Source organism: Crinia signifera, chromosome 19 (genome assembly GCF_055691185.1).
Source record: "Crinia signifera chromosome 19, ASM5569118v1, whole genome shotgun sequence".
NCBI lineage: Eukaryota > Metazoa > Chordata > Amphibia > Anura > Myobatrachidae > Crinia > Crinia signifera.
Genome location: NC_139226.1, coordinates 10,281,186 through 10,292,699, shown reverse-complemented (window position 1 = coordinate 10,292,699; position 11,514 = coordinate 10,281,186). Strand labels below are relative to the sequence as shown.

The 11,514-nt window shown below is 44.4% G+C and overlaps 1 protein-coding gene across 1 annotated transcript in view; it reads right to left on the bottom strand.

Moving 5' to 3' along the window:
- The window catches only part of LOC146042446 (IgGFc-binding protein-like), a 110,024-nt gene that overhangs the window by 45,384 nt on the left and 53,126 nt on the right, over positions 1–11,514 (bottom strand). The window contains exons 9-11 of the mRNA XM_083162437.1: positions 8,991–9,561; positions 8,357–8,556; positions 2,902–3,043 (exon numbers count right to left, since the gene is read on the bottom strand). Coding sequence (XP_083018563.1) covers positions 2,902–3,043; positions 8,357–8,556; positions 8,991–9,561 — 913 coding nt within the window. The remainder of the gene's footprint in view (positions 1–2,901; positions 3,044–8,356; positions 8,557–8,990; positions 9,562–11,514) is intronic.

Here is an 11,514-nt window from a genome sequence, read left to right as displayed (position 1 = left end):
TAATTGTTCTATAAACATTTTAAAACCCCACTTCCAGTATTAATTTTGCTTTGTTTTAGTCAATTTTTCATTGTCTTCTAATTTCAGTTTGTTTTTAGTCATTGAGAAATAAAGCTGGTGTCAATGAATCATTTAATTCAAAAAGTTACATAATTAACACTTTAGGAAAGTAGTTTAAAAGTTACTATTTTATAGGTTTTAGTGAAATAATAATAATTAAAAAAAAATCAAACATGCTCAGTTTTCTGATTTTTCCTGAAGAATTTGGTAACTTTTGTTTACATCTCAAATGAAAGAATGCACATTGACTTTATTAAGGGAAAGTTTGCAATGTTGTGACAAGCACTCCCCCTAGCGGCAGAACAGAGTGGGTGCACCTGGTGCCGATCTCTTTTTTCTTTCTTCATAATAAACCAAAATTGATAAATGAGGACAGTACCATTTTAAAGATTAAGTTCTCCGCTTCTCATGAATAGTTAATTTAGAATTACAAAGTGTATTGTGTGTTTAAAAATCGAAGTTCAAATTTGACTTTTGGCCCATTCGCATGTGAAATGTTCGCATGGGCCATCTAGCTGTACTGTTGCGCAAATGACGGATAACTTTTTCCTGGAGTAGGGTAACAATTCACATGCCCCAAATAAACAACTTTTTGCACAACAAATATTTTGAAAATCTACTGTGCCGTTCCTTGGTAGTTTTTCAAGTGAATCCTGGAGACAGATATTTTGGGGGAGATTACATAACATTAGGGGTAAAGAGTTCTTAATGTAAAAAATTTGGATTATCTTGACTAGACCATACCTGCCAACCTTTTGAAAGGGGAGATCGGGACTCCCGCGCTCCTGAAAAAGGGATGTGGCCTTTAACAGGGGGGAGTGGCCTCGTGGGATGACGTCCTCTGACCGCGCCCCCGTTTTCGCTGAATAGACGCCGTGCGCATGTGCACAGCATCTATTCTTGCAATGTTGGGGGGACTCCCAACTGCCCTTCCACCACGGGAAAATGGCGGCCCCGGATGGGACAGGGGAACATCCCTGAATACCGGGACGTTCCTGCAGTAAGCGGGACAGTTGGGAGGTGTGCCAGACCATAGGCTGATCCTTGATTTCTGTAATATACTGCAATGCATATACTGCATGTAAAGAACTTCTTCTATATAAACACTTTGGGTAGCATTCTCACAAATGTGTATATTCAATTTGTGCATGTAGAAAGCATACCGCCAAGAAGTAAAATAACTGCAGATTATCCAAACACGAACAAGTGCATCTACATTTAATTGGAAGAAATGGGAATTAAGCTACTGTATATTGATATATTTCCTTTTTTTCCCAAAAAAATAAAATAATATGTAGTGCAACAAGATTATGGTACCTTTACCATAGAATCGAAATAAGTCCCCTGACATGGTGCAAGGGAAACTATGATATTACTCAATGCATTTCGTTATTCATATTCCTATGATAGTAATACTGAAAAAGCGTTTAGGGGGTTATTCAGATCTGAGCGCAGTACAAATTTGTTTGGAAAATGGGCAAAACCATGTGCACTGCAGGTGGAGCAGATGCAACCTGTGCAGAGAGAGTTAAATTTGGGTGAGGTGTGCTGAAACGGAAATCTAAATTTGCAGTGTAAAAATAATGCAGCCAGTATTAACCCTGCACAGAAAAAAAATAACTCACACAAATCTCTCTCTATATACTCTCTCTATACATGTTACATCTGCCCCACCTGCAGCACAGCATGGTTTTGGCCATTTTCCAAACAAATTTGAAACGCGTTTCTCCGCCTCCAGGTGGGTCAGCGGCTTCCTCAGTTTGAGGAAGCTGCTGACCCACCTGGAGGCGGAGAAACGCGTTTTTGTAGCTGTATGGAACTGGTCACCGCTCTCTCTACAAGTGTACCCACCACTGCTTACATCTCTAAGCTGGGATTACAATCGCTGGGTGGTTGCTGTCTTTACCCCTCCCCAGTGAATACAACAGCTTGCTGGTTGAGGAGGGCGGACTCTGGTATGAACACCTATTGAACGGACGACTGAAAGACCACAAAACAGCTCTGAAGTTTATATGGAGCGGGACTGGTAACTATTATACTTGCCATGCTGAATATGTCTAAGTCCATCAATTGAGCCATTATGGCCATTTTACCACTATATATATGGCAAGCATTTTTATGTGTTATATGTTGTCTGTGATTGTCATGTCTATGTTCTTGTGATCTATGAAAATCTTTATGATATCTTTTATATGTGTTTTTTATAATAAATCTGTATATTAAGGAAATTGTATCCTTTTAATTTGTATACAGAACACAGCTGCGCTTCTTTGAAGTGCACGACAGCCTAGGCTACAATATTGGCTTTCGACTGAGGCACACAACCTCGTGAAAGGAGCAGCAACTGTGTTCAGTAATAACTATGTACTGTGTATCTTTCCTCCAGTCCAACCAGCGCTCCTAGGTGACCCTAGGGCCACAAAAAAAGTATTGTTCTCATGATATTGATAAAGATACGTCACATATCGTCTACTGTGTATGCTCAATATCATTAACGATGTGTGCTTCCACGCATCGTTATCGACAACCCCCCCATCATCTGTATATACATGCAGCTCGATGTTGACTATACAGTAACATCAACATTGCATGTACGGAGTGGAGGTCCTGGTGACATCACTGAATGATATCTTTGATGCTCAATATCGGTCACCCTTGGCACCGCAGATTTTGTTAACGATATTGTGGTGCCACGAATGTGTATACAGCATACTGTCAGTGTGATTTACCATGGTTTTAAAGTCATTCCGGAAATCCGCCGAGACAAACCTCACTGCTTGGCTGCAACATATTCCAAGACATTGTTCTCTCAGCCTTTCAGCATTGAGGGGCTGCACTCACCAGTGTTGACGCAAGACCGCACTCCGTCCACAATTTGGCACTTCTCACCCACCGCACAGGTCTTGTTCTTGCAGCTGAGCCCGCTTATAGGGTTGCAGTTACATTCCTGACTGCAGCCATCAGTCAGAACGGTTTCATCAGCCTACGGAAATTACAAGAGATGGTCTTTGAAGCTTCTGTTCAAGGTTACATTGTTTACGTGTTAATCCAGCTCCTCGTCTAAGCACTGTTGAGCACAAATTGCACTGGTAATGGTGACTTTTGATTGGCTTGTTCCCTCTCATTGAAATGAATATCCTTCCAATGTGGTTGTTGCAATTTGCATTATTTATTAGATAATACACAAACATAAATTCTCATTTTATATCGAGAAAGGCGGTGAATGTTTGCAATTCAACGCAATGGCAGTTTCCTTGGCCTCACAAGCTGCCCTGCGACAGGCAGCCTTAGCAAGGTTAAATGCTATGGTGTAGGCATTACACAGAGTGAATCTCAAAGGAGCTACGGTATACACAGAAGGGTGTGGTATATGGTCCCGACTGTCGGAATCCCGACAGTCATTAGCCCGACGTCGGAATCCCTACTGGCCGGACTCAGACATCGGGGCGTGCGCAACAAAGCCCCATGCGGGCTCCCTGCACTCGCCATGCTGCGGGCACTGTGGCTGGCTATGCTCGCCACCTATTCTATTCTCCCTCTATGCTGGTCGTGGACCCCTACGAGGGAGAATAGCCGGTGGCTGTCGGGACACCGAGTGTTGGGGTTTTGACTGTCGGGATCCCTACTGTCTGGAAACTGTCTGGCACCCACACAGAAAGAATCATATATATTGCTGAGTGACACTCCATAATAATTACAATAAACTCAGCCATCAAATATCAAAGTTCCTGATATATTTATTGGCCAAGAAATATTAGCCCTGGTGACCTGAATGGGCCAAATGGTTCTTATCTGCCACCAAATTCTATGTCATGTGGGTTCCTAATACTAAACTTGAATCTTAGGAGCGGGACCCCAAAAAGATGCCGACAGCCATTCACCCCAGGGCAGAACACTAGTGAGATGCTAAAGTGTTAATGAGTTAATAAGAAAAAAGCAAAAGCTACTGTAGGGGTTAAAAGGTGTAAAACAGGGTACATTTACTAAGATAGGAGATCTTTTGCAGATGGGATATTGCCATTAGCAACCAATTAGATTGGTTGCTATTGGCAACCAATCGCAACCAATAGCAACCAAGCAGATTCTATCAACCAATAGCAAGCAATCAGATTCTATCTATCTATCTATCTATCTATCTATCTATCTATCTATCTATCTATCTATCTAAATACAAAATATAATCGTATTGGTTGCTATTGGCAACGTCTCATATTCAATAGAACTCCCATTTTAGTTAATTAACCCCTATGAGATTATCTTTCCAATCTGGCTGGTTGGAATGAAAATCTGGTAATTTCTGGGAGCCAATGACAATTGACCGTTTGCTTTCAAACATGGAAAACAGATAAAAAGAGGTCACTCAGGGCGAGATGTATCAAAATGAAAATGCGGTAAAACCCCTGTTTTACCGCATTTTCATATGTACTATTACCCGGCCGCACCAATTTCGCCGGCCACATTTGGGTGGCGATACCCTATAGAAGCCTATGGGCCTCTTTTTGCTGCCCGCTGCCTCGCCACAACCCCATAACCTCGCTGACTCCCCCTTTCCTCCTCCCTTGGGCTTACCTTCTGGACCCCGAAAGGTAAGCCCTTCTTCCCCCTAGCAAACCAGCTGGACGTCCCTCCGGTCTGCAGGGGGGAGGAGGAGGCGCCGGGGACAGCCTGCTTAGCTGTCCTGAGCGTGAAGGCAGTTCAGGCGGCAGGGAGGAGATGGAAACCCCCCCGCAGACCACAGTACAGGTATCGCGGGGGGTCTCCATTATCGCACTGCGATGACAGCCGCATATGTTAGTACATACAGATGGAGCAGGGCTTATTATTGCTGGCGGAGCGCCAGGACCGTGTCCCTGGCGATCCGCCAGCAATCTGGCGCTCTGGCTGAATGAGACGCTCGTGCGTCTCCCACGCACGAGCGTCTCAATAGCCGGGCGGCGAGGCGGCGCGGCGGGTGCAGTCCTGCCCGTCTCCAGCTTCAGGGAGACGGGCAGGGCTGCGGGGGGCTGCGGGGGGGCGGTGTGGACCGGCGGGGACCCGGGGAAGCCGGCGGGGACCCGGGCAAAAGCTCCGTCGGAACGGGACGCGCGTGCACCTCGTGCACGCGCGTCCCCTTCCGACATACAGATGGCGCGGGGCGGGGGATGGCGGGTGGCGAGTCCTCCGCCATCCCCAGCAAAGACAAGCCCTGCGCTATCTGTATGTGCTGGCTTCGCGGCGGGCAGCGAAGGGCGGCGATGTATATTAATCCATCCCACCCTCAGACAAATTAGTTCAATCAATTTATCTAACTGTAATTTTTTGTCCATTTTCCAGCTCTTGGGAACAAATGGTTGATTGTAATTTGGTCCCAGACATTACCAGATTTTTGTTCCACCCAGACAGATTGGAAAGATAATCTTATAGTGCGTGTCCAGTTTAACACATGTGAAAACTACGTAAAATGCCAGAAAGTGTAATATTAGTAGAAAATATAATAATGTTAATAAATTGCTAAATAAATATTGTAATGTGCCACCACAAACATAGAAACAAATAATTTGACGGCAGATAAGGACCACTTGGCCCACAAGGTGGCGTAGTCTCTGCCCTTGCAGAGTTGTGAACAGATTATACTTCTGGGTGTGTGTGTGGCACAGGATGATTCTAACACTTCATCAGCCTCAAAATCCATATGTACAGAGTGCACAGGTGCAATCAGCGCTTTACAGATCCCATGCCCTCGAGAGGCGATATTGCAGCTGATATCGGGCAGATGACTGGACATTTGTGACTAGGTGCAGCTGTACCTGTAATGTTTATGATTCTAGATAATGAGCATGTAGAAATGACTGTATTAATGCATTATTATCAGGCATGGTCATCAGCTTCAGTGGCAAACGCAGGATTTTCAGAAGGGGGTTTCCAGAGGGGCGGAGCAAAGCACGGAATGGACACTTAGGTGACCCAGTATATGCCGGGTCAGTTAAAGTATTATAGATAGACCAAATGTATATAAATAATAATAAAAATAATGGAAATATATATATATATATATATTATATATATACATACATACATACATACATACATACATACATACATACATACAGGGGCATCAACAGTAGTGTAGGCCCCTGGGCCTAACAATGTATTGGGGCCCCTACCGATCCTCCAGCGGTAGGGGTGGGGGAAGCTTTGATGTCCCGCGGGTGGTAGGGGGTATTATATCAACCGCTCAGCATGTAGGGCCTGGATTAGTAATTTCCACTAATTACCCCTTTACTGCACAGATGGTGGGAGATGGAGTGGGAGAAGGGGGCATTGGGCTGAATGAAGGGGCCCTGATACATAACTTCCAGGGTTATACAGGATGTTTAATATGCAGTGAAGGGGTGTATAGTGGAGTGGACTCATTATTCATAATTTTCTGATGGGAGGACAGTTTGCTTGACTGCAGATATCTCCAGTTCCCGATAATAGATTTCTTAGATTTTAATGGAATTAAAAACTAGAGAACTCCACCTACCAAATGTTATTGAGGACTTGGGGATAAGAGTTCAGTAGGCAGAGCAATCTGCCAACGAGCATATAAAACTACATACCAGGTGTGTGGAGCTGGAGCAGTAACCAGCTGCTTGAAGGCTGATATCTCTGGTTCAGTAGAGACAAGCTACTAATGTCCATCAAAGGAGTAGAGTCCCAGCTTTTGGAATATACCCTCAGAAAAACTCTAAGTTAGACAGAACCTGAAATATCTGACTCGGAATAGCAATTAACAGGCTTGGATGGGGACCACTGCTTTGACGTCAGATATCTCCGGTTCCCAAGGGCCGATTTTTAAAATTCTTGTACCTATGGAAAGAGGGGACCCTCAGCTTTCAGTCTAGGGACCTGAGACTCCTGGGGGGTTTCTGGGTACTCAGAAACCCCCCTGCGTGCGCTACTGAGCTTAACTCCAAGGGCTGATTTACTATGAGCCCCTTTACAAAGCCGCTGTGTTTTCAGAACTTTAACAAGCCGGATTTCACAAGTTAATTATATTTAAAATTGAACGATACCAGGGAGGCGTTGTATTGAGTATAATGGCGCCATTAAATCCAAAGACAGTGAAAACACTAAAGATGTCTCATAAAACATTTACCCATAAGTTCCATTAAATTGACAAATATTGCCAATAACGGTTTATGTAAAAACATTTACCAAGTTCTAAAGATATCTATCTATCTATCTATCTATCTATCTATCTATCTATCTATCTATCTATCTATCTATATGGATAAGTTTTGCCTGCCGGCAGCTGACAGTTACAATCCCAGCACCAGAATCACAACTGACAGCTCCAGAATCCCGTTGTCACTGGAAATTCCGGCGACAGACAGCCGCATCCCAATGCTGATTATGCTGGGGCTATAAGTGTTAGGCCATGGTGGTTAAATGGGGGTAAGTTATGATTAGGCACTAAGGGGAGAGGGTTAAGTGGCGGGAGTAGGGTGAGGCAGTAATAGGGAGAATTACGGATATAACTTTCCGCATCGGTCTAGTCTTGCTTTCAAATGCAATCTATATAATAACAGCAGAAGGACAACTTTGACATTATAAACCAAATTAAAGCTTTTGGAGTTGTAATAGGCTGCTTCACTTGGGCATTATGAGCAAAATGTCTGACAGCCAATCAGAATCCATCACGACTCTGCTCTTTGAAAATCTGACAGTTGGTGAACTCTCCCTGTGCACCCACTGGATAACCTCTAACATGTGACCCGCTTGTGGTCTGGAAACTGGCAGTTGTTTGCAGCCACCTACAGTAGCTATCCTTTGAACGAGGGCACTTCAGCGAATGTTCCTTTAACCCAGGGCTGGGCAACACCGGCCCTTCAGATGTTGATGAACTACACATCCCAGCATGCCTTGCATCAGTTTCAGCATGGCCACATAGCAAAACTAATGCAAAGCATCCTGGGATGTGTAGTTCATTAACATCTGGAGGGCCAGTGTTGCCCAGCCCTGCTTTAACCTATAGCTGAAAGATTACACGCCAGCCATGTGCACTGTCCTTATAACTATGATTATCGAAAACCGATGTCTCAGTGTTCCCCAGAATGTTACTCTAGATCAGGCATGTCCAAACTGTGGCCCTCCAGCTGTTGTGAAACTACAAGTCCCATCACGCATTGCCACAGTTTTGCTATTAGGGAATGCTAAAACTATGGCAAGGCATGCTGGGATGTGTAGTTTCACAACAGCTGGAGGGCCGCAGTTCTAGATGCAACGATAACATCTTGTTAGTATACAAATTGCAATGCATATTGAGCCATACCTGGTAGTAACGTCCATTGTCAAAGCATCCACACTGGCTTAAAGGTATACAACCTTCTCCATCAAATACGTAGCCGTCGTCGCACTCACAGCCTTCTTCACACAGGTCCGAACACTTGTACCTGTCTGCTAGGGAGGCGCAGGTGGTGGAACACATGTCTGCACAGGTCACGTGGTGACTGTGCGGCCAACACATCATGGCTGCAGGTTAAAAAGTGAGACAATGTTACATAGACGCAAATGCAACTCAACAAGGAATAGCTATGCATAATACTGTTGTTCTAAACAGCAAATAGACATATTCCTCAGCTAATCGGGTGTTGGTTTAGATGGGGTGGTTATGGGGTGCCCTGTTCCCCTGATGTGAACCACTATAATGTTAGGGACCAACCTGATGACGTTACCTTGACGTTTAGTCAGTACGCTCATAATATTACCAATTTTATACTAAGAACCTTATATGTGATGTAGAATTATTAAATTATAATTTAAATAGTTGTATGGTGCACCTGCTCTCGTTTATTCTGTGAGTTCAAGAGTTACAGTCTGACAATTTGTTTGGAGTCAGTAATATGCAATTTCTAAATACTCTTCTTAGATAGTTTTAAAATCTCTGGATCCCACTCTTTACTTACGACAGAGCGCATCAGTCCTCCAGGTGAGGTCCTTCATTCCGGCTTGCTTGCAGGCGGAAGCGTAGACAGCAAGACTAGTGCACAAGATGTTAGTGTCCTCACCATTGGTCTGGCACAAGTCCGAGACACAGTCTTGCAGGAAGGAAGTGGGGCTGACAAGGGCATGACATTTTGCAAATGGGCCAGAGGGATCACTAATAATGCCACAGTAATGCTTTTCTGAAAAAACTTTCTCCTTTGGCCCCTGGCAGGAAGGGCAGGGGTTACCAGTGCCACCACATCCATCACATCCCTTTTCTGCAGTGCCAGGTACTTTCCACTTAGATCCAAACTCATGGATCTCGTTAGGCATTGCACCTACATCGTCCGCAGCGACCTCATTGTAGTTGCCACAAAGACCACATGTGTGGTTCCTGTAGTTGCTCGGAACAGTGACCGAGACATGGTTCTGGAGGTCATAGGTCACCGATAGGCCAAAAGAAGTCTTGAGGATCTTGCCTTGACCGTAACACTCAACTCGTACTAGACCAGCCATTAAAGTGGCTGGAAGCCTAAAGTCCTCTCCATTAACCTACCAAAAAAAATTATGTTTATTATTTTAAAAATGTAAATGAAAAAAATATGAGGACAAGAAAATTAAATAAAATGGTGAAAATAGTAAAATAATTTGAAACCAATAACAGACAATCATATACGAGTTGCACTTTTGTTGTTATGTACCCATATTTAGGTTATAATCAGTATTTATCTTATATACACGTATGTACCAAAACAAATCTAAAATGCCAGGCCATAAACAACACTACACCAAATAGTGCTTCACTTATTACTCAATAACTTAGAAATTGACCCATCTCTCTCTCAATTATGCCCTAAGATTGCGCTGAATTGTTTCATCAAAAGATGGATAAAAATGGCTTTCCAGTCCTTGCACAGTCAGGTGCAGAGCTGTACACCAAAGTGGTAAAATGGAGAATGATAAACAGCCAGCCATTCACCATGACTACCATGTTAAAGGCTGGCTATGAAAAATGACACGTAGGAGCTGATTGGCTGACTGGTTTATCACTTTTTGAAGCTTGATACATCTGACCCTTTATAACTAGCATTGGCATAATGGCCCTCATTCTAGTTGAATCAGACGGATGCATATTTCGGACAGGAACCGAGTGTCGTACGGATCGCTCACACTGTCCGAATGCGGTAAGATGCTGAGCGAACGGACCGCAAGTAGATGTTTCATGTGTATACCTCCTCCATCTGTGGGAACCTCCCCCATCCTCCGATGGTTGCTGACCATCGAATGATGGACCGAGTGTTCAGACAGCTCAGACATTTCTCCGTATGAAAGCAGGGATATGGGCGGGCAGCTGGCATCTGGCTATGTCATATGTCCGCCCCTCACACATGCGTCACGGCCGCATTAACATACGTACGCCCAGCGTTTTCATGGGAACGCCCATGAAAAGCGGGGAGTATGCATATGGTAATGAGCACAAAAAGCCCTTCACGCCCCTCTCCACCCCCCTGCTCGGATAGTTCCATACGATCATTTTCTGCACTCACGCCGCGTTCATACGTGTGAGGCGTTCGCACATGCGCAGATACGCCTCTGCACATGCGCAAACACCAACCATCGGCTGTCCGACCGCACTCTGAGCCATCCGACTCAATCAGAATAAGGGCCAAACTATGATGTCTGTGACTGAGAATCATCTCCTAAGTCTACAGCCCTAAGTGATTTTCAACCTTTTATTCAACTTGCACCACAACAACAAGATTTAAAAAGTGCCCTTCACCTCCACATGAAAAAACACATTGGCTTCCAGAGGAAAAATCAAACCCATAGGGCCACATACTAATAAAAAAATCAACTAATGATTATTGGTGGATGACAAGAGGAGGAGCCAGTAACCAGATCTGGACCCACTGACATCATAAAGGGGTGATCCCATATGCCCGGGATACATAGACGGGATTGGAACAGGAAGAGACCAGTGAATAACAGTTGAACTGGTGGTGGTGGCTGTAAACTGGTTTGGGCATCACTAGCTCTTGTGCAACACTTGAGAACAGCTCAAGGCCCACTAGTGTGCCACGACACAGCGGGTTAAAAACACTGGTCTACAAGAATAAAGTGAATTCTCATCATTTTGCCTCTGCTCAGTAAACTGACTGTTAAACAGACATTTTTAGACACATTACTGTATGTTGCCTTGGAAACACTGCCCATTGATTGGTCTGACACCGCCCGCCGGCCATGCAAACCTACGCCTCCTTCACCCGTGTGAGCAGCCACATTTGCATACAAATGGATGTGTACACTTAATTTGCATGTATGTATGAATATATGGGTGGAAAATCTTTCGGTGGTCGGCGACCATCGAATGATTGCGTCACCTGATCGGAAATACAAATCAGCCTTGACTTACTTCTATTTGTGAGCACCTGGATGCAGGTGGGGTGGCTGACGTCCTGTAACATCAGCCACCCACACCCCATGCAGGCTTCGGCATGCCTGCAT